Source organism: Pagrus pagrus (genome assembly GCF_965226575.1).
Source record: "Pagrus pagrus genome assembly, chromosome: 15".
Taxonomy (NCBI): Eukaryota; Metazoa; Chordata; class Actinopteri; order Spariformes; family Sparidae; genus Pagrus; species Pagrus pagrus.
The window spans coordinates 26901402-26925790 of record NC_140199.1 but is presented as its reverse complement, the minus strand read 5'-3'; the positions used below and the strand labels follow the sequence as shown (position 1 = coordinate 26925790).

The 24389-nt window shown below is 40.4% G+C and overlaps 1 protein-coding gene across 5 annotated transcripts in view; it reads left to right on the top strand.

Moving 5' to 3' along the window:
* The window catches only part of birc6 (baculoviral IAP repeat containing 6), a 116813-nt gene that overhangs the window by 39779 nt on the left and 52645 nt on the right, over positions 1-24389 (top strand). For 2 of the 5 annotated variants that reach the window (XM_084376541.1, XM_084376540.1), the window contains exons 11-37: positions 414-563; positions 685-910; positions 1797-1957; positions 2147-2278; positions 4952-5083; positions 5242-5408; positions 7420-7553; positions 7809-7970; positions 8090-8221; positions 8959-9056; positions 9165-9312; positions 9511-9644; positions 10131-10277; positions 10924-11111; positions 12242-12550; positions 13105-13204; positions 13424-13638; positions 14784-14992; positions 15661-16013; positions 16183-16402; positions 16744-16880; positions 17342-17479; positions 20242-20369; positions 20620-20751; positions 21927-22142; positions 22227-22410; positions 23981-24154. In XM_084376541.1, coding sequence (XP_084232667.1) covers positions 414-563; positions 685-910; positions 1797-1957; positions 2147-2278; positions 4952-5083; positions 5242-5408; positions 7420-7553; positions 7809-7970; positions 8090-8221; positions 8959-9056; positions 9165-9312; positions 9511-9644; positions 10131-10277; positions 10924-11111; positions 12242-12550; positions 13105-13204; positions 13424-13638; positions 14784-14992; positions 15661-16013; positions 16183-16402; positions 16744-16880; positions 17342-17479; positions 20242-20369; positions 20620-20751; positions 21927-22142; positions 22227-22410; positions 23981-24154 — 4626 coding nt within the window. Of the gene's footprint in view, positions 1-413; positions 564-684; positions 911-1796; positions 1958-2146; positions 2279-4951; positions 5084-5241; positions 5409-7419; positions 7554-7808; positions 7971-8089; positions 8222-8958; positions 9057-9164; positions 9313-9510; positions 9645-10130; positions 10278-10923; positions 11112-12241; positions 12551-13104; positions 13205-13423; positions 13639-14783; positions 14993-15660; positions 16014-16182; positions 16403-16743; positions 16881-17341; positions 17480-20241; positions 20370-20619; positions 20752-21926; positions 22143-22226; positions 22411-23980; positions 24185-24389 lie in introns of all 5 variants that reach the window. The other 3 variants (XM_084376539.1, XM_084376537.1, XM_084376538.1) reach the window with 2 other exon arrangements.

Below are 24389 nucleotides of genomic sequence, written 5' to 3'. Positions count from 1 at the left end.
GCTTATCATCTAGAAATTAGGAATCTTACCTATGTTTTTTACCATCCCGCCTTAAATTGGACAACTATGACCATTAAGGTTTGCTGCACTATGTGCATTATGAAATGAATATCACTTGATTGGAAAAAAGTTGTAACTCATATTTTATTTACTTAGGCGTGTCTTAATGTACCTTGGCAGGTTGCCGAGGTAGAGCCTATTTATGAGAGACACTGTTTTTATTGACACCAAATACTTGTTAGTATGATAATTGTCCTGTGTCTTGTTGACAATAAGACATATGTAACATATCGACATGGTTATCCTTAAGTCTCAAAAAGGTTTGTGGTTCCGAGTGTGAATGGTGTAAACTGATCCGGAATAAAAGTGTAAGAATTTGTAGGTGTTAATTTTGTTTCTACTCTTCTCTGAAGGTGGAGAACTTCATTTCCTTCAAATTGGAGGCGTGTGTGATGATATAGATGATGGAGACATGTTTATTGATGGCCCCCTTACTAAAGGGGCTGAACTGCTGCTTGAGGGGGCCAAGCCCACCTCAAATCCCTCTAGCCCTGGAATCACAGGTAGAACAAACACAAGACACCCTCAGTCAGTAACTGAATTTCACATTTCAGCGTTCAGTTCTTTGGCTTGTTGTGATACTGTTGATTTGATGTCACACCATCACCCTTTAACTCGTGTAAGGAGTGGACCTCCTGGTGGACCAACCGCTGACCACGGAGAACCTGATGTTTCTGGTGGAGCTGACACGCTTTGAAACATTGACTCCCCGCTTCTCGGCCACAGTGCCACCGTGCTGGATGGAGGTGCAGCAAGAGCAGCAGCAGCGACGACATCCACAACACCTTCACCAGCAGCACCATGGAGATGCAGCCCAACACACCCGCACCTGGAAGCTTCAGAGTGATAGGTAGCTTTGTGTTACTGTATTGATATTTTCAGGCAAAAAGAATGGGCTGACGGGGGCGACACAGTAATCACTTGTACAGGAACAGGGTCTTTCAGTTTCATATGTAATAGACTGTACATTATATTCACAAATACTGTATGTTGAGCATGTTTTATGTATTTTAAATATTGATCATATTGTAGTCCTGAGGTCATAGCATTTTTTTCAATTAGTTTATTTAATTGACAATAACAGCCGACTTTGGTTTAATGGTTTGCCCGCAGCCATTACAACATGATGAATTTTTGCTAGCAGCATAAAGTATTTTAAAGAAATCTTCATGCCACGAGGCTGTGCTATGAGCTTATCTGGGATTTTGAGTATGTTAGGACAAAAAGTGATAAAAAAGTGATTTTCCATGAGCTTTGAAATTAATATAGTACCAAAAAAAATGCAGAAAATGTTTTAAATCTCCTTATTTATTTATTCTTATTGATGCACAGAGAGGGAGTAAGAGAGAGACTTTGATCATGTTAGGTACATCTTGTCTCTTATCACTGTGATGCATTCTTATCAACACATCTGTTGCACACATTCAGTTTTATTATTTTGATTTTGGTTTGTCATGTCTGGGACCACCTGTCAAGATCCGCTTTAATTGTCTCAAATATAGGACCATACTATATGGTCTGTTACTATCATAAATGTTGAAAGGTTTTTTTTGGGATCCCATTCCTACTTATTCAGTAGAGGGTGAGTCAGGTTTTGAGTCTATTCCCCTCTACAAATCAGCATTTGGTTAGATAGCTTTAAAATGAAATATTGGGATGGCTGGCTACTGATGGAAAGGCCTAGAAAGGCTTAAGTTGAATGTATAAGCAGTTTCTGACCTGTGTACTTTCTGCAGCTCCAGCTGGGATGAACATGTGTTTGAGCTAGTGCTACCCAAGGCCTGCATGGTGGGCCATGTGGACTTAAAGTTCGTCCTGAATGCCAACATCACCAACATTCCTCAGATCCAGGTCACTTTACTGAAGAACAAAGCACCTGGGCTGGGCAAAGTCAGTGGTGAGGACGCTACTTTAAGATTTATGAAAGCTTTTAATTAATGTTCTCTGTATAGTACTGTACACATACTCTACATCCAGGTTGGTAGATTGATATTTTTGCAAATTTGTTACAGCTAAAACAAATTCTACTGTTTTGAGTATGGAACCCCTATTTATGTCTGAATCTTGCTTTTCATGTCTTTAACAGAGACTGCAGTAGACAGACAGATCTCCCTTCCCCTGTCCAGCGTCCTCCATGCCAATGGGGAGAGGAATGGCCAAACTCTGCTGCATGACTTCACAGAGGACATCCAATTCATGGATATAGAGGAGACATCAGGTAAAGAATGCAACAAATTTAGTTTGAGGTTGGATTTGCTTAAAGCAGAATTCCAGTAGTTTGAAATGTGGGCCGTATATTTACGTGTTTCATTTTTTGAATGATTCATACTTACAGTTAGAGCTGCCTCGATTCCCCCCCCCCCCCCCAAACCCGCGGTTTGGCTGCCAGTCAGTTCCCAGCCACTTGAGAGTCCCCCCCCCTCCTCCTGGGGGTGTGCCTAGATTCCACTGTATACATGCCCATTCATTCAATTGCAGGATGTCACCATGAGATGGCGCTTCCCTCGCAAAAAACATATACAGCATAGATACCCTTAAAACCTTAAAGCTTTAGTTAGTTTAGTTAGTGTTAGCCCTACTGGTTTCTTTACTTTACTTACTTTATCTATATTTTATATCAATAATTTAAAGTTGTAGCTAGGTTATATTATTATAGGTTAAGCCACCTAGCAGTATGTACAGTTATTAAAATTAGTTCATCCTTAAACCTGCTGCAGCCTTAAAGTTATAAACACGATAATGCATCAGTAGTTAAAATTTGAGAATATACTATATGTATATTATTCTATTCAGTCATGAAAACGAAGACCACACACCAGTAGCTCAGTTGGTAGAGCGTGCGACCCATATCCAGACACCCTGCTGAGGCCCAGGGTTCGAGCCTGACCGTTGGTCTCTTGCTGCATATTATCACTCTCCCTTCACTCATCTCCCAAGCTGCTCCACCAACAGAAGTGAAACATTTCTGCCCCCACTGACTTGTTTTACAGTTTAATCAGAGTTCATGAGCTTTCTCTATTTAAGCTAAGTACTACACGAAACATGTTCCCCATAGAATTTTTTTTTTTTTTCCGTTTGCTATCGGATTTCCGCACACACCTGACGGGGTGGTCTGGCAGTTAACTAACAGCACGAGAAATTACATCTATATAACTGCAATAACAAACAAGAAAATGGCTCTTACACTGTAATAGTTTGTGCCGGTACCACAGAAGGTAAAGTCTGCCGCTCAGACGAGTGCTGCACACGCAGTTTTTTCCTTCCTATTAAATCATTAATTCCCCGGCCATATTACTTCACTTTCATGCAGTCCTGTTGAAAAACAAAAAGCTGGAGCATAATAATGATGGCCTCATGATATGGTAGCCTAATAATCATTAAATATGCTCTGTGCAGGAATCACACTATCTCACACACGTCTAATTCTGTATGCCTGTGATACAGTAAGAACACCTGACTTTACGCTGAAGTAATGCTTCAGCTTCCATCATCACTGCTCCGCTTGGTGGATAGATAAACCATTGAAACTGGTTTCCACACATGGCGCTTTGGGGAGTTACGATTTGCCCCGCGTTCACTCTGTCATCGCGGGGGATCTCATTCCAGTCACAGACTCTTTCGTTTTAAGAGGCTTCATCTGTACCAAAAGTTTTGTAATCGGTCCAGTAGATTGACTCAGCTGGCAGCCAGCTGCACGGCTGCTGTAGCTATTGAGTTATTACAGCTGTAACATCATTTAGATTGTGAAAATCAGCTAAATATTCAGCCATGAGTTTGGAAATAAATTAATGTTGGCAGTTCCTCTAGGTAAACTCCAAACCTCTCCTTGAGAGAGACTTGTGTTTCTGGTTACATAAAGGATCTAAACAGGTTTATCATTGTAGGAATTGTTTCCATAATATTGTCAGACTTAGAATAACAGCATATCAGTGACAAAAACAAGCACTTTCAGTGGATATCATTTTGACAGTTTAAGTCGCTCCAAAGGATCATGTTGAGCCATTACAGCTCTGTCTGCAGCTGCCAGCTGAGGCAATCTACTGGACCAATTCAGAAACTTTGGTTAGTATGAATCATTCACACACCAAAACATGTAAATATAAGGCCCAGGTTTAGAAATACCAAAATTTACCTTTTAATATTTGATTCATGAGCCTAGCAATTTTTCTAACAGCAAATTTCAGCCACTTCCTCTGTCCTGCAAATAGCTGCTCACTCAAAGCACAGTGTCTATGGAACTAAACTAAAATCATCTTTCTGTATGTACTTTCTCTTTTGTCATCTGCCAGTGTACTACCTGCTCAGCCTAGGCGTCATGGAATTTTTTAAAGATCTTTTAAAGGTGCACTCTGTAGTTTCGGGGAAAACGAAGAGAAAGATATTCATTGGCTGATTTTTTTTTTCTGCCTAAACAAACTAAAAAAACAAACTCTCTTTGTTTTCATGACTGAATAAACTGAATAAACAACTGGCCTTAAAGAACGAGACAATTTCATACTGTTTTACTTTGTTTATATGTGGTGGACCCTGCCACCTTTCTAGCTTCAACCAGTGTTCTGGGACCTTATTTTCCTCTGAGAACAGCTCGTCTATTCACTTATTGAAAATATATATATTACTGAGTTTGTATTATTACCTCATTAATATTGTAAGAATTTAAATTCAGAGTGTGAATTTCTTTTTCCAAAACTACATAGTGCCCCTTTAAACTAAAATGTATTTTACGAGTAGCATACTCTTTTAAGTATCACTGCACAGTTCTCTGATTAAAGTGAAGGGGTGAGTGTCAACTTTGACCCAGCCTCACTCAGATTGACTTTAAAGTAGACCAGCTAATCTGAATTGTATTACCCACTCTGAGTAAAATAGTGGTTTATGTTTTTTTCTGTAGGCTCCATGCTGTGTCCATTCCTAGAGGACCACAAGGAAGACATCCTGTGTGGTCCAGTGTGGCTGGCCAGTGGGCTGGACCTCTCTGGCCATGCAGGCATGCTCAGCCTCACCAGCCCCAAGCTGGTCAAAGGTAACAACCGTCACATTTACCCGTTTCTGTAAAGTCAGTCAGTGATTCATGACAGTTTTGACAGGTTTTTGTGCTCAGAATGATGCTATTAAGAATCATCAATGAAGTTGTGAGTCTGTGAGTGTATCTCAGTTGTCCTGTTCCTCCTTCCACTGCAGGCATGGCAGGAGGGAAGTACCGCTCCTTCCTGGTTCACATCAAGGCAGTGAGTGACAGGGGTGTTGAGGAGAGCCCCCGGCCTTTGTTAAGAATGCCCAGTGCCAAGCCTCAGGGCACCAAAGCCCACTCACTGTCTACCCTGCTGCAACGGGCTCAGGCCTCCAAGGTACAAATTCACAGCTTCTAGTCCTTGGCAAAGGTAAAAAGACTTTGCCATGGTTATGTTTTTACCTGTGTCCGTTTGTTGGGTGGTTGGTTTGCCAGCAGGATTACACAAAAACTACTAAATTGATTTTCACGGAACTATGATGGAGGATGGTTCTCGGCCCAAAGTAGACCCCATTAACTTTTGGTGTGGATCTGGATGACGAACAGTCTTGATTAAAAAAAATAATTAAGAAATCAGGTTTATTTAGGTGGTAGGCATCTATGAGTCATTACAATTTGGTCTGGTGGCCTGAAATTATGGTTAGCCAGTTATGGGTGGTTCAAAATTTTGAGTGATTCAGGGCCATCTGATTTGATATTGGATAAGGCTTTATTGAATTAAAGGGGGTGGTTTGGCCTTGGCGGAGGTATGCGCTCTACTAGGTGTGATCCGAGTTAAAATTGAGATTTATATTTTTTCACATCCCTCTTCAAACAATTGGATGCCCATATAAACAATGACAGTTTTATTTCATGCTGGCTATTAGAAAAAATCCTCCTGATGTGCTTCCAATGTAAGTGATGAGGGACAGAAGCCTCCTAGGATCCTCCTCTTGGTTAATGTCATGGACTTTCTTGAAAAGATTCATGTTAAAACTTCTATTAAATTCATAGGACCTTGAAAATGTGTATAGCTGTACACCAAATACTTACATACTACTTGAATACTACATTATTCTGGTTACATTGTAGTCCATTTTGCAGTAATCCACCCAAATCTGTTTTGATAGGATTTGCCCAAATTTGCTGTATTGGTTTCAATGCTACTAGAAATGAATTCAAATCAAATTGTAGTCAAAATTGTGAAATAATATGTATACTGAGCTCGGTACTAAGATTAATATTATGTCCTGGCGTATGGATGACATATGCAGCTTACCATGCCCTAACAAGCTGTAACAAATTTCCAGAACTCAATGAGAAACAGGCTCAATAGGTATCAGATAGATAAAAATCCTTGAGGTCAACCCAGTACAAATATCTACAAATGAAATAAAACCACTGAATGTGATATTATATCTAATGAATAAAACGTAAAACTTCATAAAACGATGAAGGAGTGATATAACATCTTTGAATTTTTTTTGTTTAAATGCAATGAATATCAACACTTTCACATACAGAAGTTTCAAGGAAATTTAAATAATCCTATGGTCAAAATAAGCCAAAAGTGGGGTTTTCAGTTCCAAAGCTATATTTAGTGAGAGCAGTGGCGCTCATTTTTTAATGCAGAATCAAATAACATCTAGATGTGACGGAACTAAATTAAATCTACACATCATTATAATTAGGTTGCAGGAAGGTGAAAACTAATGGAGATATGTAGTTCAGAAAATGGCAGATTCTTTGTTCAGGTAAAAAATGACTCGTTATTGTTATTAATTGTTATTAATTTGATTACTGTAACCATTATGCAAAAACAACTTCAATTAATACTTGTTGCCAAGTTTCCTTAAGGTCTCTTGGATGTTCAGGACAAATTTCAACAGTGTAAATCCAATGAAAAAAAATAAACAATCAGTGAGGTTTAGAATACACATAAACAGAATCACAAAAATGTTTAAATTTAGCTCAGAGGGCCAAATAAAAAGAAATCCTAATTTAAAAAGTATTTTAGTTTTAGTAAGTACAGCTATAGGAACTTGCAAGGTCGCATGAATTCACTAGGAGTTTATACATGATTGTTATCAATAAAATCCATGACGTGAACTGGGATTCCCGAGATGAGTTTGTATGGAATGACCCTAATACTTATCTTTACTAAAACAATAGGTTCCTTGCACCTCCATGCTTGGACCTTTGATAGTAACCCAACTACTCCGATGTCATAATGAGTATTGTTTAATGTTAACTTTGTCCATTCCATCAATAGTGTGTGCCTTCGAGAGAATCCTCTTTATGATGGCACTACCAAACACAGTCATTAATTTGTGCATTTTTAATCTGTGTGCGTGTCTGTCTGTGTGTAGGACAAGGTCTCTGCAGTAAAAACAGAAAGCCCAGCACCCTCGAAGAAAGTAGAAAACCTGCGAGGCTGTGACCTGCTGCAGGAAGTTTCAGTCACAATCAGAAGGTTTAAGAAGACGTCAATACCAAAAGAAAGGTCAGATCAATGTGGCGATGGAACATCGGGGTCTGTTTACACTGTTGTCAAAATTAGCCATAATGGAACAGTAAACTGTACATGTGCAGTTTGTGTACATGCAGCAGGAGAATGCATGCAACAGATGAGATGAATTAAGTGTTGTCAGTTGACAATGTCTTCTTGGATTGTATTAGTCCAGATTAAAGCTAACTTCTGCAATATGTGCAGTAGAGACCATCTTCTACAGTGTTGTTGTGCTTCTGTGCTTTTCAGGGTCCAACGCTGTGCTATGCTACAGTTCGTAGACTTCCACGAGAAGCTGCTGGATGCACTGTGTCGACGGACAGAGGGCAGCCCAGCCACAGAGCACGCCCAAAGCCTCATCCTAGACATTTTGTGCTGGCTGGCTGGGGTTTACTCCAACGGACACTGCAGGTAGGACTGAAGCTCCAGTATGGTAAATCCAACCGTATCTTCTAGGACATCTAGGCCACCCATTGCTTCCATCTAACATTTTCTAAAGATAAGTGATTTATGCTCTGGCTTCCTTTTAGCTTGAAAGAAGGAAAGGAGGGCTTGCTGGTGAAAACCCGGACACGGCTAACAGATATTGTGTGGACGTGTTTCTTTGAGGCTGGCCGGAGCATAGCACACAAATGTGCTCGCTTTCTTGCACTTTGTATTAGGTAAGAAACATGGTTTGTTTCAGTAATGATGCTTTTAGTGCCTTTCCACTACAGGAAATTTACAGGGCTGTAGCTTCTCATTCTGAACCTGTGATGGTTAGGTTTCATGTTCTGCCTGGTTTTCCACTGTTTTCCAAACCAGACCACTATGTCATTGAAAAGTTTCGTAACCGGTACCAATTTAGTGCCACTTGATGCTCTTCTGAATCCAAACATGGAGAGGCGTTGGAAAAGAATCTGGTTTGGAACACATTGCTCTTTTCATTTTCCTTCAAGAGAAAATATGATACAACAATGTAGTTTTGGTTCAGCTTCTGGTTTGAAAGAATAGCTTACTACGTGATTTTGAAAATACTAACGCCACCCAAACCTTACCGGGAAATGCTATTTATAAACTTACTTACTTGCCCACAATGTTTGCTCAGAACATTGCAGCAAAACGCACACATTTTGACATTCTGAATTAGAATAGTATATCAAACCAAACTTATTTGCAATTCTTATTCAAACCTATCTCTAGAAATAGTGATTGTCGTATTTCATTCTTTCCCCTCAGAGTAACTGAACTTGTAACTAAAATTAGCTGAAGCCATGAAAATGGTTTCAGCTAATTTCATGTTATGTTCCAGTAGTGGAAAAGGCCTATGTGATAAAGTAGTTGTTTTTTCTTGTTCACTTGTGCATTTTGATTTTATATGGAAATAATGATGAACATGCTGTTTTATTTGTTGCTGTAGCAATGGGAAAGGGGACCCAGGTCAACAGAGTTTTGGCTCAAGTCTTCTAAAGGCACTGCTTGACAACATGCCTTACTTGCCTGCAGCAGCAACAGGTGGTAAGTAACTGAACAACAATCCAGACCGATATTAAACACCTTTCCCTTTCTTTTTCATGACCCGCCAGTATTCATTTTCTCACCGCTCCCTCTCCTGTCTGGTTTTAGGCTCTGTGTTCTGGTACTTTGTGTTACTGAACTATGTGAAGGAAGAGGACCTTGCGGGCTGCAGCACCACCTGTGCCTCCCTGCTCACCGCCATCTCTCGACAGCTGCAGGACCGCCTCACCCCGCTGGAGGCACTGCTGCAGACTAGGTGCTTTTTCAAATGCCATTTTTCTCTATTACACTACCTAACTTTTACCTGATTCCAAGTGAAGTGGTTTCAATGACAGCTGAAGTAACCCTAATTTTTACTGCTTCGTATTGTCTCAGTAGGGTTTTCCTTACTTCCTTGATGCTTGTAAGTAAACATAAGCCTCTCCTCTCCCACCTCCTGTCGACTTCCTTTCAGATACGGTCTGTACAGCTCTCCTTTTGACCCAGTGCTCTTTGACCTGGAGGTCAGTGGTTCCTCCTGTAAGAATGCCTTCAACAGCAGCATCGGAGTCCAGTCAGATGAGATTGACCTCTCTGACATTCTCTCAGGTATTAACTACACACTGATTCACATGATGTTGCAGTCATGTTGTCTACTGTATTTTTTAAACCTGCTCACAGTGGACTGGAGATTAAGAAACATCAGATAGTCATTGATTGCCAACGATATGACGCTACATATAAATAAAATGACTTTGTTTATTTGAACTCATCCAATACATTCACCTGATATGGATGTAAACACCCTTGATGTAACCTGAGAGTAGGTACATTAATTATCTCTTAATTACTAGGACAGACTAACTTAGTGTAGGTGCAGGTATAATTTAAGAAAAATGTCAACCAAAGTTATATCTATGTAAAACATCAGGTTGCTGACCTTAGCACTGCAATAAATACGATTTAGTATATTTTTACCTTACCTTTACCTGTAATTATGAAGTGTTGAAATGCTTGTTTTTGCTTGAGTTTGTTTTTTAAAAGATACCGCTTAAGCTTGAATATTTCATGTTTCGGGTGTTGTGCGTCCTGCAGGAAATGGAAAAGTGAGCAGCTGTGCAGCAGCAGAGGGCAGCTTCACAGCATTAACAGGACTCCTGGAGGTGGAGCCTTTGCACTTTACTTGTATCTCCACTAGTGATGGCACAAGGGTGGAACGAGATGACGCCAGCATGTTCACTGGTAAACATTACCTTTTTTGTGACTTTTGGCTCATGGTCATAGTCTGAAATTTTACTCTCAGTGGAGGGGAAAAAACCTTTGGGAGGATTATATGGATATGAACTTAACCTCTCTAAAAGTGTATTATTCCCCAGTCAATCTCAAGGCAAGACAGTGCACGCATACATTTAATTTCTTAATTTGTTTGGAATTTTAAGAGCATTTAAAAACCTAAATAATACTCAAAAATGTCTATTCCTCTTTCAGTGTATTCCTATTCTATGCCAATAATCAGAGCTTATTTTTTATTTATTTTCCTTTACCGTGCATCACCAAATGTACAAAATATGTGTACATAATATATGTAACTGTAAACTGTTTGTGAAAAAAATAATGCAGGCCCTTCGCAGAGGTAGTTCTCAAGCGTTGCTTTAGATACTATGGGGGCAGTTTTATTCAAATGTGCCTTCCATTGACATTAGAAGGAAGCCAAACTCTGTGAAGCTGGTTTAGTCCCATGTTTTCTGACCTAGGCAGCCCACAAATACTGACTGGGATATCTTATTTCACAGTTTGTGGGTTGGCAGGCACTCCAAATACTAAAATGTATGTGCACAAAGACTTGGAAAAAAATGAGCTTTTCACTGAATGTCCCCTTTAATCCCAGTGAGTACATTTGGTGTGACGCCTGCGGTGGGCGGCCTGTCGACAGGAATGGTTGGTGAAGCTTCTACAGCTCTGAGCTCTGCAGCCCAGGTGGCTCTCCAGTCGCTATCACATGCAATGGTGTCTGCAGAGCAGCAGCTGCAGGTCCTGCAGGAGAAACAACAGCAGCTGCTGAAGCTGCAGCAGCAGGTGAAAAACAAAGACACACACACTCAGACACAGGATTTCATATAGGAGCACGAGTGATACATTTAAGTTGGGCAAATAGGAAGTCAATCTTCGGACATAGTGAGCTGATATGTTACTGTGTTACATTTCCTACTTTTCCACTGCAGGAACTTAACGAAATCGAACAACATGTTGTCATTGTCATGGGTTTTGCTTTATTATTGAAGATAGGCCACTCCTCACAAGGTCATACTAAATACAAGTTCCAAGTACTTGGAGGCAGTACTGTTCATACTTTTATTGAAAAATGTCCAAGCTGAAAAAGAAACCAGACAATATCTCCCAGAAGATTTGTCCGAATCCGGAAGACACAGTGATACAACATGCAGCCTGTGAGGGAAAACAAGACTAGAAAATTGATCACAATGTATGGTGACTAAGAAAACTATGATGTGGTTTGATGTGTTGGACTCTGTATTAGGCCACTGACTGGCCAGATTCATGTAAATGTTGAAAACAACAAACAGCTTTTAAAAAATACTGAGTTGATCTGACTCTGATCCCTTTCACTGACATGTCACCAAAACCTTCACCTGTTTTTCAAATAAGGCCTCACAGGTTCATGAAGCTCCAAGATGGAGGCCCAGATCATGGGATGTTAGATTTCTGTTTGGAAAAGGCTAATATTGCGAATATGTACCCTTGCCATAATGTCTATCATATCAATCTCAATGAGATTTACTTGAAACTGTGTTGAAGCTTTTATTCTGCCATTCAGTGATCAGCACCTCAAAAAAATTGCTGACTGCACAGATATTTTATTACTTTCTTTGTTTCTCTTTGTACCTTTTTTTTTTACTACCACTCCCCAAATATAAACAAGGAATAGAAGGAAACATATAATATACTTACATTAGTGGTAGTAGTAGTCATATTTTTTATTTTAGAAAATATCTTCAGTCAGTAAAAGGCTCTGAATGGCTGTCACACTTGCTATTTTCATCTGTATTGATTAGGCAGAAAACTCCCAACTGAAATTGCCATGCAGGTTGATGCAGGCTTATTTATGACTACAGGAGATACGCTGTTATGATACCAACCAAGTGTTTTTTCTATGTATTGTAATGCCTGTTTGTCTGTGCTGAGAACAGAAGGCCAAGCTTGAGGCCAAGCTGCATCAGACCACCTCTGCAGCCGCTGCTGCCTCTGGTGTGGGACCCATCCACAACTCTGTGCCTTCAAACCCCTCATCTGCTCCAAGCTTCTTCATTCACCCCTCTGACGTTATCCCCCCAACGCCTAAAACCACGCCCCTATTTATGACCCCCCCTCTTACACCACCTAACGAGGCTGTGTCGGCAGCCTTTAGCGCTGAGTTGGCACATCTGTTCCCTGGCTCTATGATGGACCCTGGGCCTGTGAACCTGACTGCACACAAGAACACGCAGAAAGCCAAGCCGGTTAGTTAAATGCAGCTTGATGCTTGGTTAGTTAACATTCCTTTTTACACAGAGATTGCCCTATAAATACCCCTCCTTCAGTTTATCACAAATATTCAAAGTACCTTAACACTAGCCGTGACCCTAGTTTTGACCCTTCCATCCCTACGTACTTTCTTTTAACCCCTGAACACATTTCAGGCACAGAAGCTTGGCTAGCTTTAACCCTGTGTATGGTTAATTTATGCGAGTTGATTCTAGGTTGTAGCTCAACAATCCTTTTTCACGTTACGAATTGACTCCAAGCATTGTAAGCCTAATGGAATATTTAAGCTTAACAAAAATATTGACTTTCTTCATACCGTGATTCACATTGATCAAATGAATGATCAATCTCATTCGCGTTGTATCAACATGTGACCTGAGTAACATACAGTTTGAAAGAAACTAAAATGAACATACCAAGTAGAGTCAGCGTAATTGTTCCCTGCGTCAGTTTAAGTAAATGGTAAAAGGTTTTTCTTTGTTCTTTCAACTTTTTTGATTGTGGAATAATGCTTTCTTTTTTTCTGCAGAGCCCCATGGGCAGTGGTATTGCTTTGGCTATTTCCCAGGCATCCCACTTCCTGCAGCCTCCTCCACACCAGTCCATCATCATAGAGCGGATGCACTCTGGTATGTCATCTATCACACTATATACTTGTACATACTGAAATATATGCGTGAACAGGTTTAAATTAAGAGGGGTAATGACAAAGTAGTGCAATTGTACTTTTAAATCTTGTTGCTAAATGGATCCATGAGGAAATATGCCACGTTACAACAGAATTTCACAATCTTAAAAACAAAGTAAAATTTAGTATGTGTCTCGTTTCCCTTGTCCTCTCCTCCCAGGAGCTCGTCGCTTTGTAACGCTGGACTTTGGCCGTCCTGTCCTGCTGACTGACGCTCTGATCCCGACATGTGGCGACCTAGCCTCTCTGTCCATAGACATCTGGACACTGGGGGAGGAGGTGGATGGCCGCAGGCTGGTGGTGGCCACCGACATCAGCACCCACTCCCTCATTCTGCATGACCTGCTACCGCCACCTGTGTGCAGGTTCATGAAGGTCTGTACCTGTATTTTGCTTTGGATATACTTGCAGCATGACTGACCTGGGGTCTCACTTAAAAATGTTGCGTATGTGCAAAACTAGGCCTGAAAGAGGCCTAAGCTACTTCCCATGCAAGCGATCAAGTTGATAGATCAAGTTGTGATCTATAAAAAGAAACTTGACGGGAGAATGTGCGCACCTGTAAGTACTCTGACCCATGTGTACCAACATTTTGGAGACATTGAAAATTGGCAACAGAAATGTTGACATTTGAGAAATTAAATGTGAGGCATCATTATTGGCAGAGCAATGCTGCTTATGCATTTTATTTTACTTCATATCACGCGTCCTTATAGATCAACTGTATTAAAAACAATCAAATCAGCAGTGTTACTTGTTCTTATAATAACTGTTCCTCAAGCACCTCTCAATTGTGAAAGATATAAGCAAACTGAAATTACGCTTAATATTTCATCAGCCCTTTCTCACCATCACACCCCCCTCCCAGAGCGCAGCAGAGCACCGCAGCTGTTGAAATGCAGGATGATGCCAGGATGTGTCAGGATTTGGGAAAGTTAACCACGATAGCTAACTGATGCAGTTATCATCATCGGTTGTATAAATTCAAGATAACATCAAATAACATTACAGAATTACGGAACAGAGCAGATATTGCTTTAATCTTAAGATGTGCAAATGTCACCAAGTACGATTTTGGTTTCCATAGAAGTGCTATGTAACCTCCACCTCGTTTTCTTTGCCAGAATTTTTTTCTTTTTGTTCTCCTCTACGTTGTGGCCATGATTCACGCCAAAGAACCGTTGATCAACAAGCCCATTTCCATGCATCAACATTCAAAAGGCACTTTACATTGACAATTTATGGTTGAATGTGGGTGTGGAGAGGGCGGGATGTGAGCTGATCCATGTGCACACATTTCCAAGTTGATTTTGGATTAAGATAGGAAATTATGCAGGCCTATGACAGGTTTTATGAATCTGAATATTTTTTGGAATTCGTATTTCCTCATTTGTATGTACGCCAAATTTTGCCGTGGATTCTCCATAGTTTTATAAATAAGACACCTGAACTTTTGAGTTTCCGTGTTTTTGGAAGTTTACCACAATTATGTATTCTTGTTTGCTTCCTACAATTCTTAGATCACTGTGATTGGGCGCTACGGCAGCACCAATGCACGGGCAAAGATCCCAATGGGCTTCTACTACGGCCACACTTACATCATGCCTTGGGAGAGCGAGCTTAAGTTGATGCATGATCCTCTGCGGGGAGAGAGCGAAGCAGCCAGTCAGCCAGATGCGGATCAGCACTTGACAATGATGGTGGCCCTGCAGGAGGACATCCAGTGCAGGTAAGACTGGATGTAAATCAACAGCCCTCCTCTTCCAGTTTGCTGATGTAGTAGTTAAACGTGTAGTAAAACCATGCACTCAGATTTATTGCAATTTACCCAACGAACAACTCGAACACTCAACATTTATTTGGCATCCATCATCAGTGTAGGGGACAGATGTGTGACAGAAGAACATTTGGTTCCTAGCACCACCTTCCAGGTGACTTCTTGCAGGTTGTGAAAGTCGGCCAAGTCATGTTAATAAGCTGGTATCTGGCCCTGTCTCATTACTTTCTGACTTGCCTGCCCTGTTTGGCAGTCAGCCCCAGTTACTTGAATAAGTTGGGGTGAAGCCAGGCAGATAGCACATGTCTAGTTGTCACTCAAAGTGGCCATTCCCCTAATTATGCATGCCCATAAGCCCTGATATGATTTAAATATAAAATTCACCCTTTGTCATGAAAAGGAAAATTTGCTATAGAGACATACAATGCTTTTTGTGACACGCTGTAAACATGTTGTAGAGTTGAGCATTTTAGTTTGACCTCTTGTGGGGGTCAGCTCATACTTGGAGCCAGCCTCAAGTGGCCAATCGAGGAACTGCAATGATGAGGAACGTCTTTTTTTGGAACTTTTTAAGGGGTTTATTAATTTACATTTGATGCTCTCATGTTCTTGTTTACCAGGTACAATCTAGCTTGCCATCGGTTGGAGACACTTCTGCAGAACATCGACCTGCCCCCTCTCAACAGCGCTAACAATGCCCAGTACTTCTTACGAAAACCAGATAAGGTGGTGGAAGAGGACCAGCGTGTCTTCTCAGCATACCAGGACTGCATCCAGCTGCAGCTGCAACTCAACCTGGCTCACCATGCTGTCCAGAGGCTGCGTGTGTCATTCGGTGCCAGCCGCAAGTCGCTCCCTACAGCCAGGGCTCCAGAGCCTCAGGAACTGGTCCACAACTCCTCCACCGAGCAGCTGAGGACTATCATCCGATACCTGTTGGACACGCTGCTCAGCCTGCTGCACTCCAACAACGGTGAGCAGTGAAGTGGGATAACTGGGTCTGCCAGTACATTAAGTGTTATATTTTGGAGGTGACAGGGTGAAAAACGCTTGGATTTGTTTTCCTATGTGGAAGGCGATTAGCATCCTGGTTAACATTTTTGATTCACACTTATCTCAGTCATGTACCTGTATATTTCCAGGCCACTCTGTGCCATCCGTGCTCCAGAGTACCTTCCAAGCCCAGGCCTGTGAGGAGCTCTTCAAACATCTTTGCATCAGTGGTACACCTAAGATCCGTCTTCACGCTGGTCTACTGTTGGTGCAGCTCTGTGGAGGCGAGCGCTGGTGGGGCCAGTTTCTCTCCAATGTATTGCAAGAGCTCTACAACTCAGAACAACTGCTCATCTTTCCTCAGGACAGGTACGACTCCTTACAGTTACCGCAAGTACTGATTATGAAAGTAACTGAAAAATTGTAAGAATTTTCGAGGTGTCTTTTTGATTACAACTTTATCAACACATTTGACGATATATGATATCACTGAAGATGTATATTTCTCAAGATTGATGTTATTTATCCTGAACATTTGCCAGTCAGTGCACTCTGTAGTGCTACTATCGCTTCATTTGGCTCTTGTTGATATTACTTGTCTTGTGATATTACTATGTCCTACAAACATATCTGGTGCACAGCTCATCGAAGTGTATATCCAGACGCTGCCGAATTTAAACTGCAGTATTTTCAATGTTGTTTTATCCCAGGGTGTTCATGCTCCTGTCCTGCATTGGCCAAAGATCTTTGAGTAACAGTGGTGTGTTAGAGGGCCTCCTCAATCTCCTGGATAACTTACTGTCTCCACTGCAGCAGCCACAAGCTGCAGCTCAGCGGAGGACTGAAGGTAAAGCAACCTTCACTATGGCAGGGTTACAAATGCATTGTAAATTGCAAAGCTCTCCTGTCGGGTGACATGTACTGTAGGTCTGATAAAGCTGTCCTGATATATTCTGAAGCAGAAATTACACATTACACATAGAGTTGAATGTCTTTGTCAATGTGCACATGTACACTACCAGTCAAAAGTTTAGACACACCAGATAGATCAATACTGAGGACATCCAAACTAAGAAGGAACAAAAATGGAATTATATAGTCAACAAAAAAGTGTTAAACAAACCAGAATATGATTTATATTTTCTATTCTTCAAAGTAGCCACCTTTTGCTTTGATGACAGCTTTGCAGACTCTTGGCATTTTCTCAATCAGCTTCAAACCAACCAATGTCCTAACAAAGATCTGTGTGTGTGTGTGTGTGTGTGTCTGTCTGTCTGTCTGTCTGTCTGTCTGTCTGTGTTTCTTCAGGTATTTTGGATATCCCCATGATCAGCTGGGTAGTAATGTTGGTTTCCAGACTGTTGGACTATGTAGCCAGTATAGAAGATGAGGCCGCAGGTGGAAAGAAGCACCTTGGAGGAAAAGAGCGGGACAGAATCTTTACAGGTATATGAACTGGACAGTTGTCAGTCAAATATTGTGATTTCCCTTTTCATCTTACCAACTTTACATGTCTCTGTCTACTACATGACTTTAGTACTTGAAGTAGTAAAAAAAAGTGTGTTTCATCAGGATTTAATTATGTCACTGACAAATTTTCAATCACCACCGTAAATGTCTTTTCCTTGGGACTACACAGATCTCATTCAGGTTGCAGGTAAATCATCTGAATGTTTTAAAAATGATGAAACTTAGAAATTTAAGAATTGACCGCTACATTATGAGCGAGTAATCAATAATTTTCTCCTACAGGACAATCAGTTTCTTGTCAAGTCATTGTGAGATTTTCATACAAAAAACTGCAACTCAAATCAATTGAACTTCATAGCACCATTTCACAACAAGTTGTCTTATGACATTTTTCATAGACCATGTCTAGACCTGACTCTTGAATTTACAGTCAACCAACATTTCCCCGTGAGCAAGCACTTGGTGACAGTAGCAAGAAACGTCTGCCTTTTAACAGTCAGACCTCAGAGTAGACCAGGACTCATGTTCGCTCCCACACTACTTTGATCTGCTCATTTTGCATTTCTTTTCTGGTCTCTTTATTGCAAACATACTGGCTGGCTTGCCCCGCCTCTCTCTTTCTGTAGCTTTGTGTCTGCTCTGTGGACTTAATTCCTCAGAAGTATGATAAGTTTTATAGATTTCAGCGCAGCTCTGAAAATTGAAAATCAATTGCTCCTTTTGTGCATACCATCAGTTTTGCAGTTTGCCTTTATTGATAGTATATATTTAGCAAAAATATTATCCAAGTCCCAAAATTGAAAACCTACCCAATGAACAAACAGTCAAATATTTGGGTTCAGCCCTACAAGTAACCCTGCATCCCAGGAGCTCAGTGTTCTAGTGGGGTAATGGGGTACTAAGATCTTTTTAAGATATGATGGTGCCTTGCCGTCATATCTTAAAGAGCTCATGGTCACAAGGAGAAAGATTTTAATGGCTAATATGGGAGAAATATGATCTTTATACTATACCAGCCACCCAGACAGCTGGTGCAACAGTTGATTTGCAAAACCCCAAAAATTCTGCACACACTGTCAGAAAGCTCATCTTTGTGCTTGTCATCCTCACTCACGGTTCTTGACCTGACTGCAGTTTGTCGTTGCACTTGACTTGAGTGGGCAAAAACTCCCGGTTTACACTGTAGCAGACAGTTGACAGACATTTATGGCACCATGTTAGTGAGCAGTTTGCTAATATCAGCATTGTGAGCAGACTGCCCCATGGTGGCTGTGGGGAAATGACTAAGGCTGGCTTAAACTACAGATAAAGAACACAGGTTCATTTTATTGATGACAGTTAGAATGCACAGAGATACTGTGAACATCCTTTGTCATGCCATTCATCCACCATCACCTCATGTAACAGCACGGCCTCATGATCAGGATCCGTCCATAATTCCAGGAAGCTGAAAACATTTAAGTTCTTGAAGTCTGAATACTCATCAGACATGTCCGCCATTGAGCATGTTTGCAAAATTAGTTTTTTGTGTGCACAGAAAGTTTTAGATCTTTTATTTCAAATTGTGAAAATGTAAACAAAAAAGAAAATGTCTCAGTTTGACATAGAACCCATGTCCTACAAAAAGGCATAGTAAAACACCCAGTTGTATTAGTAGGCAGGTTTTGTTAGGGCCAAGACCAATGTTGTTGAATCAGTGCAGCTAAATGTTAACAAACCAAAATCAGCTGTGTATTTGCTGTGTTGAACACACCCCATTTCTCCTAGGAACAAATTACATGAATCAGTGAGTGAGTGTGTTCATGCATGTTCGATTGCAACTCACTGACAAACTGATCCTTTCAGGAAGTGATTCAATTCAGTTCCTTCACCCAAAAAAAAGTGTTCTTTTGGACGAAACGTTTAAGAAACAATAAAGAGAGAAGTCATTGCTAGCAGCTTGGCTAAGATAAATAACAGAACTGAATAGTGTATACCTAAAGAAATTGGCAAGTTGCTAAAACAGAGAGGGCTCTGAGTGATTGAGCTGAAGAAGTGTGTATGGTCACTGTAGTAGTGTAGTATCAAACAGGATCAAGATAAGGCAGCAAAATACTCTACCAGTAATATACAGCAACTGGAAATGGACAATATGCTTAATGGCAAACATCAGCACGTCATGAACTACTACTCATTGAAGTGTTATCTTTCCATTTCTGTCATCTGTGATACACAGGGATAACATCTCAATGAGGATTTATATATAAGGCAACCATATATATATACTTTAATATTAGCTGCCACATTAGGTAAAAAAAATCCAACTAACAATATGTGATGGTGGTGACCTGATAAGAAAAGCTGCAATTAAGGGCTATGAAATTCTAATCTGGCCTAGGGCCCCGAAATGTGTAGAGCGTACTGAGCAACATCACGGTTTGTGCTCAAAATCAATGACGTGTGCTAAAGCGAGGGGATATTATACCAAATAATCTTTAGAAAATTATATCTATATATTTTATCCTTTATTATGATATGTACATTAATTAAAGAGTATGGTCTAGACCTGCTCAATTTGGAAAGTGATTGATTGATTGATTGATTGATTGATTAAGAACTACTGTATAATTATTTATTACTATTTTTGATTAACAGAGTGAGAAATAGAAGAGGGTCATTTGTGTGAGTCTCACGCTCAGTGCGTGAGAGTTAGCATCTCTGAGTGAACTGCTAAGTTTTGCTGTTGGTCTGTCCTTAAGGTATTCAGTGGAGCTTCATCAATAACAGCCTTCAGGCTCAGAACTCCAGCAGGTCAGCTAAAGGCAGCAGCAGCCTAGATCGACTTTACTCCCGCAAGATCCGAAAACAGCTCGTCCACCACAAGCAGGTAAATGTGTCTCATTCCAACACCAACACAACTTCAAACCCAGAATCATTAATGTGTTCTCTAAATAGTAAGATACAGCATGATTTATGAAAATGCATACAAGTGTGGTACAAGTCCTATAATAGAAACCTCAAGAAAATGTTTTTCTCATGTCTTTTGATTTATTTGCTCATCTCATGACGCTGATGCATGAAATAGGAAGTCTGGAGCTTTTGCAGTGCTTATATTAATCATGCCCTTTTTACTGTAGCAGTTAAATCTATTGAAAGCAAAACAGAAAGCTTTGGTGGAGCAGATCGAGAAGGAGAAGATTCAGAGCAACAAAGGCTCCTCCTACAAACTGCTTGTTGAACAGGCCAAGCTCAAACAAGCCACATCCAAGGTGAGCACTTAATCATTCACTGCTGTACTTACATTACAGTGTACAGTATCACACTCTCAGCTCAGAGATGACCTCTTAAAGGAGAGCTGGTGTATGTTTTGTAATGAATTGCCTCAGTGTTTTTTAAAAGTATGAAGACAATAATTAAAATTTGATTCTTAAAGATTGTTTTTTCTGAGTTTTCTTTCATTTGTCTATATTGTCGATATTAACAGTTAACCAAACTAAAGCAAAGCTAATCTTTTGACACTTTATAATGCGCTTATTAACAGTTAAAGTGTAATGTGTAGGTTCATTTCTACTTACTCTACAATGTCCTTGACTTTTTTTCAGTAATTTTACATCATGGTGAATTATTTTGTTTGGGCAGATAGCACAAACTCAGCCTGTAAGGACAGAGTCCACTGTTTCTAATAGAAATATTGGGGGATACATGACATGAATAGTGAGAAGTTCTGAATTCTGGGTGAGTTGGTGTGGAATGACCCTAATAGTTTAACATTAGTTGTGGGTACAGTATGTATACTGTAGGGCTATTGACTGTAATTTTGCAATTGTGTCTAAATTCTCTTGTATAGTTTCTATGGTAATCTATTCTTATTTTGTATTTATTTAATTATGTATTTGGCATAGGCATGCACAATATGGTACAAATTGCATTTATTAAGAACAGATATTAAGACTGGGATTTACGTCATGATTAGTGGTAATGATCATTGTACCAAGCAAGCATGTTTTCTTACATCTGGACAAGATGACAACAAGAACAAGAACAAGAAAACAAAAATTAAGCAGAATTCCCCTACAAAATGAATATTGTTCCTGTTCTCGTGCTTGCCCCCATATGACATTAGATTTGATTTGTGTCTGCAGGGTCATTAAAGTCGCAATGTGCTGCATGCTCTCAAATTCAGAATGTCAGTGTTTGGACAATTTGTTGCTTCTTCTTTTTTAACACGTATTATTTAATTGTTGGTTTAAAATGACCAACCAATGATTTTAGCACATGAATCAATAATGCACATTATACACTTGCTTCTGTAGCTGTTAAATAAATGGCACTTGGTGGAGTATAAATTGAGTGGTGCTAGATTGGAAAAGAAATCTGTATAGCTCCTTCAATACAGTAAATGAATGTTCCATAATTCCATGTTTACCCTCCCTCCCTCTTCCAGCACTTTAAAGACCTGATCCGTCTGCGGCGAACAGCAGAATGGCCCCGCTCTACGTTGGACACTGAGTCCACAACAGCCAAAGATGCCCCAGAAGTAGAACCTCTGCCCTTTACCTTGTCTCATGAACGTTGCATCTCTGTGGTGCAGAAACTAGCCCTCTTCCTACTCTCTATGGACTTCACTTGCCACGCTGACCTGCTGCTCTTTGTCTGCAAGGTATTCATCTGATAGTTGTATATGGACTTCTTAAATTCTGTAATCTCTAAATACCCATAAATGAATTCTTTTTTACCCCCTCAGGTCCTTGCTAGGATAGCCAATGCCACAAGACCAACAATCCACCTGTGTGAGGTGATGTCTGAGCAGCAACTGGAGCGTCTGCTTCTCCTACTAGTGGGGACTGACTTCAACAGGGGCGACATCTCCTGGGGGGGTGCCTGGGCACAGTATTCTCTTACATGTATGCTACAGGACATTTTGGCAGGTATGTTTAGTTCGCTTACAGTTTAGTACCACATCTGTTTTGATCTGACAAGCGGTTAAAATTTGCTTTTTCATTGGATTAGTCTGATTTACCTAATTTGCATGGTGACGCAGTGGTTAGCGTTGTTTGCCTCACAGCAGAAGGTCCTGGGTTTGAGACCCGGCTGATGCAGGGCCTTTCTGTGTGGAGCTCCCACAATCCAAAGACATGCGAGTTAGGTTGATAAGGGAGGTTTGAATGTGAGCATGAATGATTGTTTGTCCCTATATGTCAGACCTCTGATGAACTGGCGACTTGTCCAGGTTGTCCCCCACTGTCACTCCAATGTCGACTGGGATCGGCTCCAGCCCCTCTCAGCTTTGCGGGGATGTGGCCATTTTATTTTATCTTTTAGAATGTATTCTTATTGAACATCAGCTGTGACAACTTTACATTCACAAAAAAGAAAGACAGAAGCACAGTGCACATTTTTTGATTGAACCCCCACTTCATGGGCTCATCTCAGCCTAAGGCAAAAAAACAAAACAGTATTTTTGTCCCACTTCATGTATCGTTTTTTAAACAAGCAGCATGTTCTATTCTATGGCTGACAGGAAGCCCATGTAGGGACTTGAGAATCCCTGTAACAACTCTAGCAAATGTGTTTCGAATAAGCTGAAACATTTTGATGGTCTTTTTAGGGATCCCTGCCAAGCACTAGTCATTCCTGGTAAAATGAAAGTGTTACTCTTTTCCAGGTGGCTGAGTTTGGCTCTCTATGACAAAAAGCAGATTTTGTTACTGCTTTTATGTAGCTTTGAGAGTAAGATCAGACTCGACTATGATACCAAGGGGGCACCTCAGTAGGGGTGGAAAAAAAGTAATCATTCACTGAAGTATTGCGATTCTTTTTTTCCACAATTCCTGGATCGATTTTATATAACTAGCACTTAGTCTGTTAGCTCGATACTAATATATTATGGGAATTCCCGTTAAAGTGCTAATGGAAGTTAGCATCGTGAATGTGATACTTTTACAAGTTTTAATCGACGGCATAAAACAGAGCATAGCATAAACATGTGAACTCTTATTTGCAGGCATATGCAGTTTTTTATATGCTGTGAAAATGACAAATAACTGCTGACTGTATTGTTAACTCTGCTACTCTGCAGCTTCAAACTCCTGCATTTAAGTTATTATTTATTATAAATGTATTATTGTTCATTACAAAATGCAGTAAGCTTATTACAAATTGTGTAATTAAAACAGTAATTACAAAATGCAGTGTTCATTCATAGTGTTGGGCCTCTTCTTGTAGATGACGAAGACGCTTAAATCCTTACTAAGCTTTAAATATTTCAACAAAATGGTTTTCCCCAGAACTTGCCATTCAAAAACAGCTTCCCGAAATTCACCTTAGTAACCAGTTTCCCCTTTTTAAATACGAACATTGTCTTGAACCCTGAAAAAGGCTGCTGCTCATTGATGTTGTCTAATGTGAGGCCTTGATTTAAGATTTTTTCTCTTTAAACTTCAGTTGTGAACTTTTGCAAGTGTGTATAATTAAGTGTAAACTTTGTTGTCCTCCCAGGTGAACTGCTGTCTCCGGGCTCTTTGGACATCATGGACGAGGTGACGGTGGGTGAGGAGGCAGGGGCATCGTCTTCTTCAGCGGGGGCTGATTCGGATGACTCCCTGCCCCAGCCAGCGCCTATTCCCTTGGTAGAAAGCATTGACGAGGCCCTGGTGCCTGATATCATCGCAGGTACTACGGGGACCTCCTCAGTATTCGAGAGTGCGTTGGTAACCCTGTCCATTCCCCACACTTCCCACAACACCATACAGATGTTGATATGAATCCACACATTTTATCATCAAATTTTGTGTGGTTGTATTTGTGAGATTGCTGCATGCATAATGTTATGCTCCACACTATGGTTAAATTTGTTACATTGAATCAGTACTACCTTCTGGAATGGGACTTTCAACATGTAGATTTA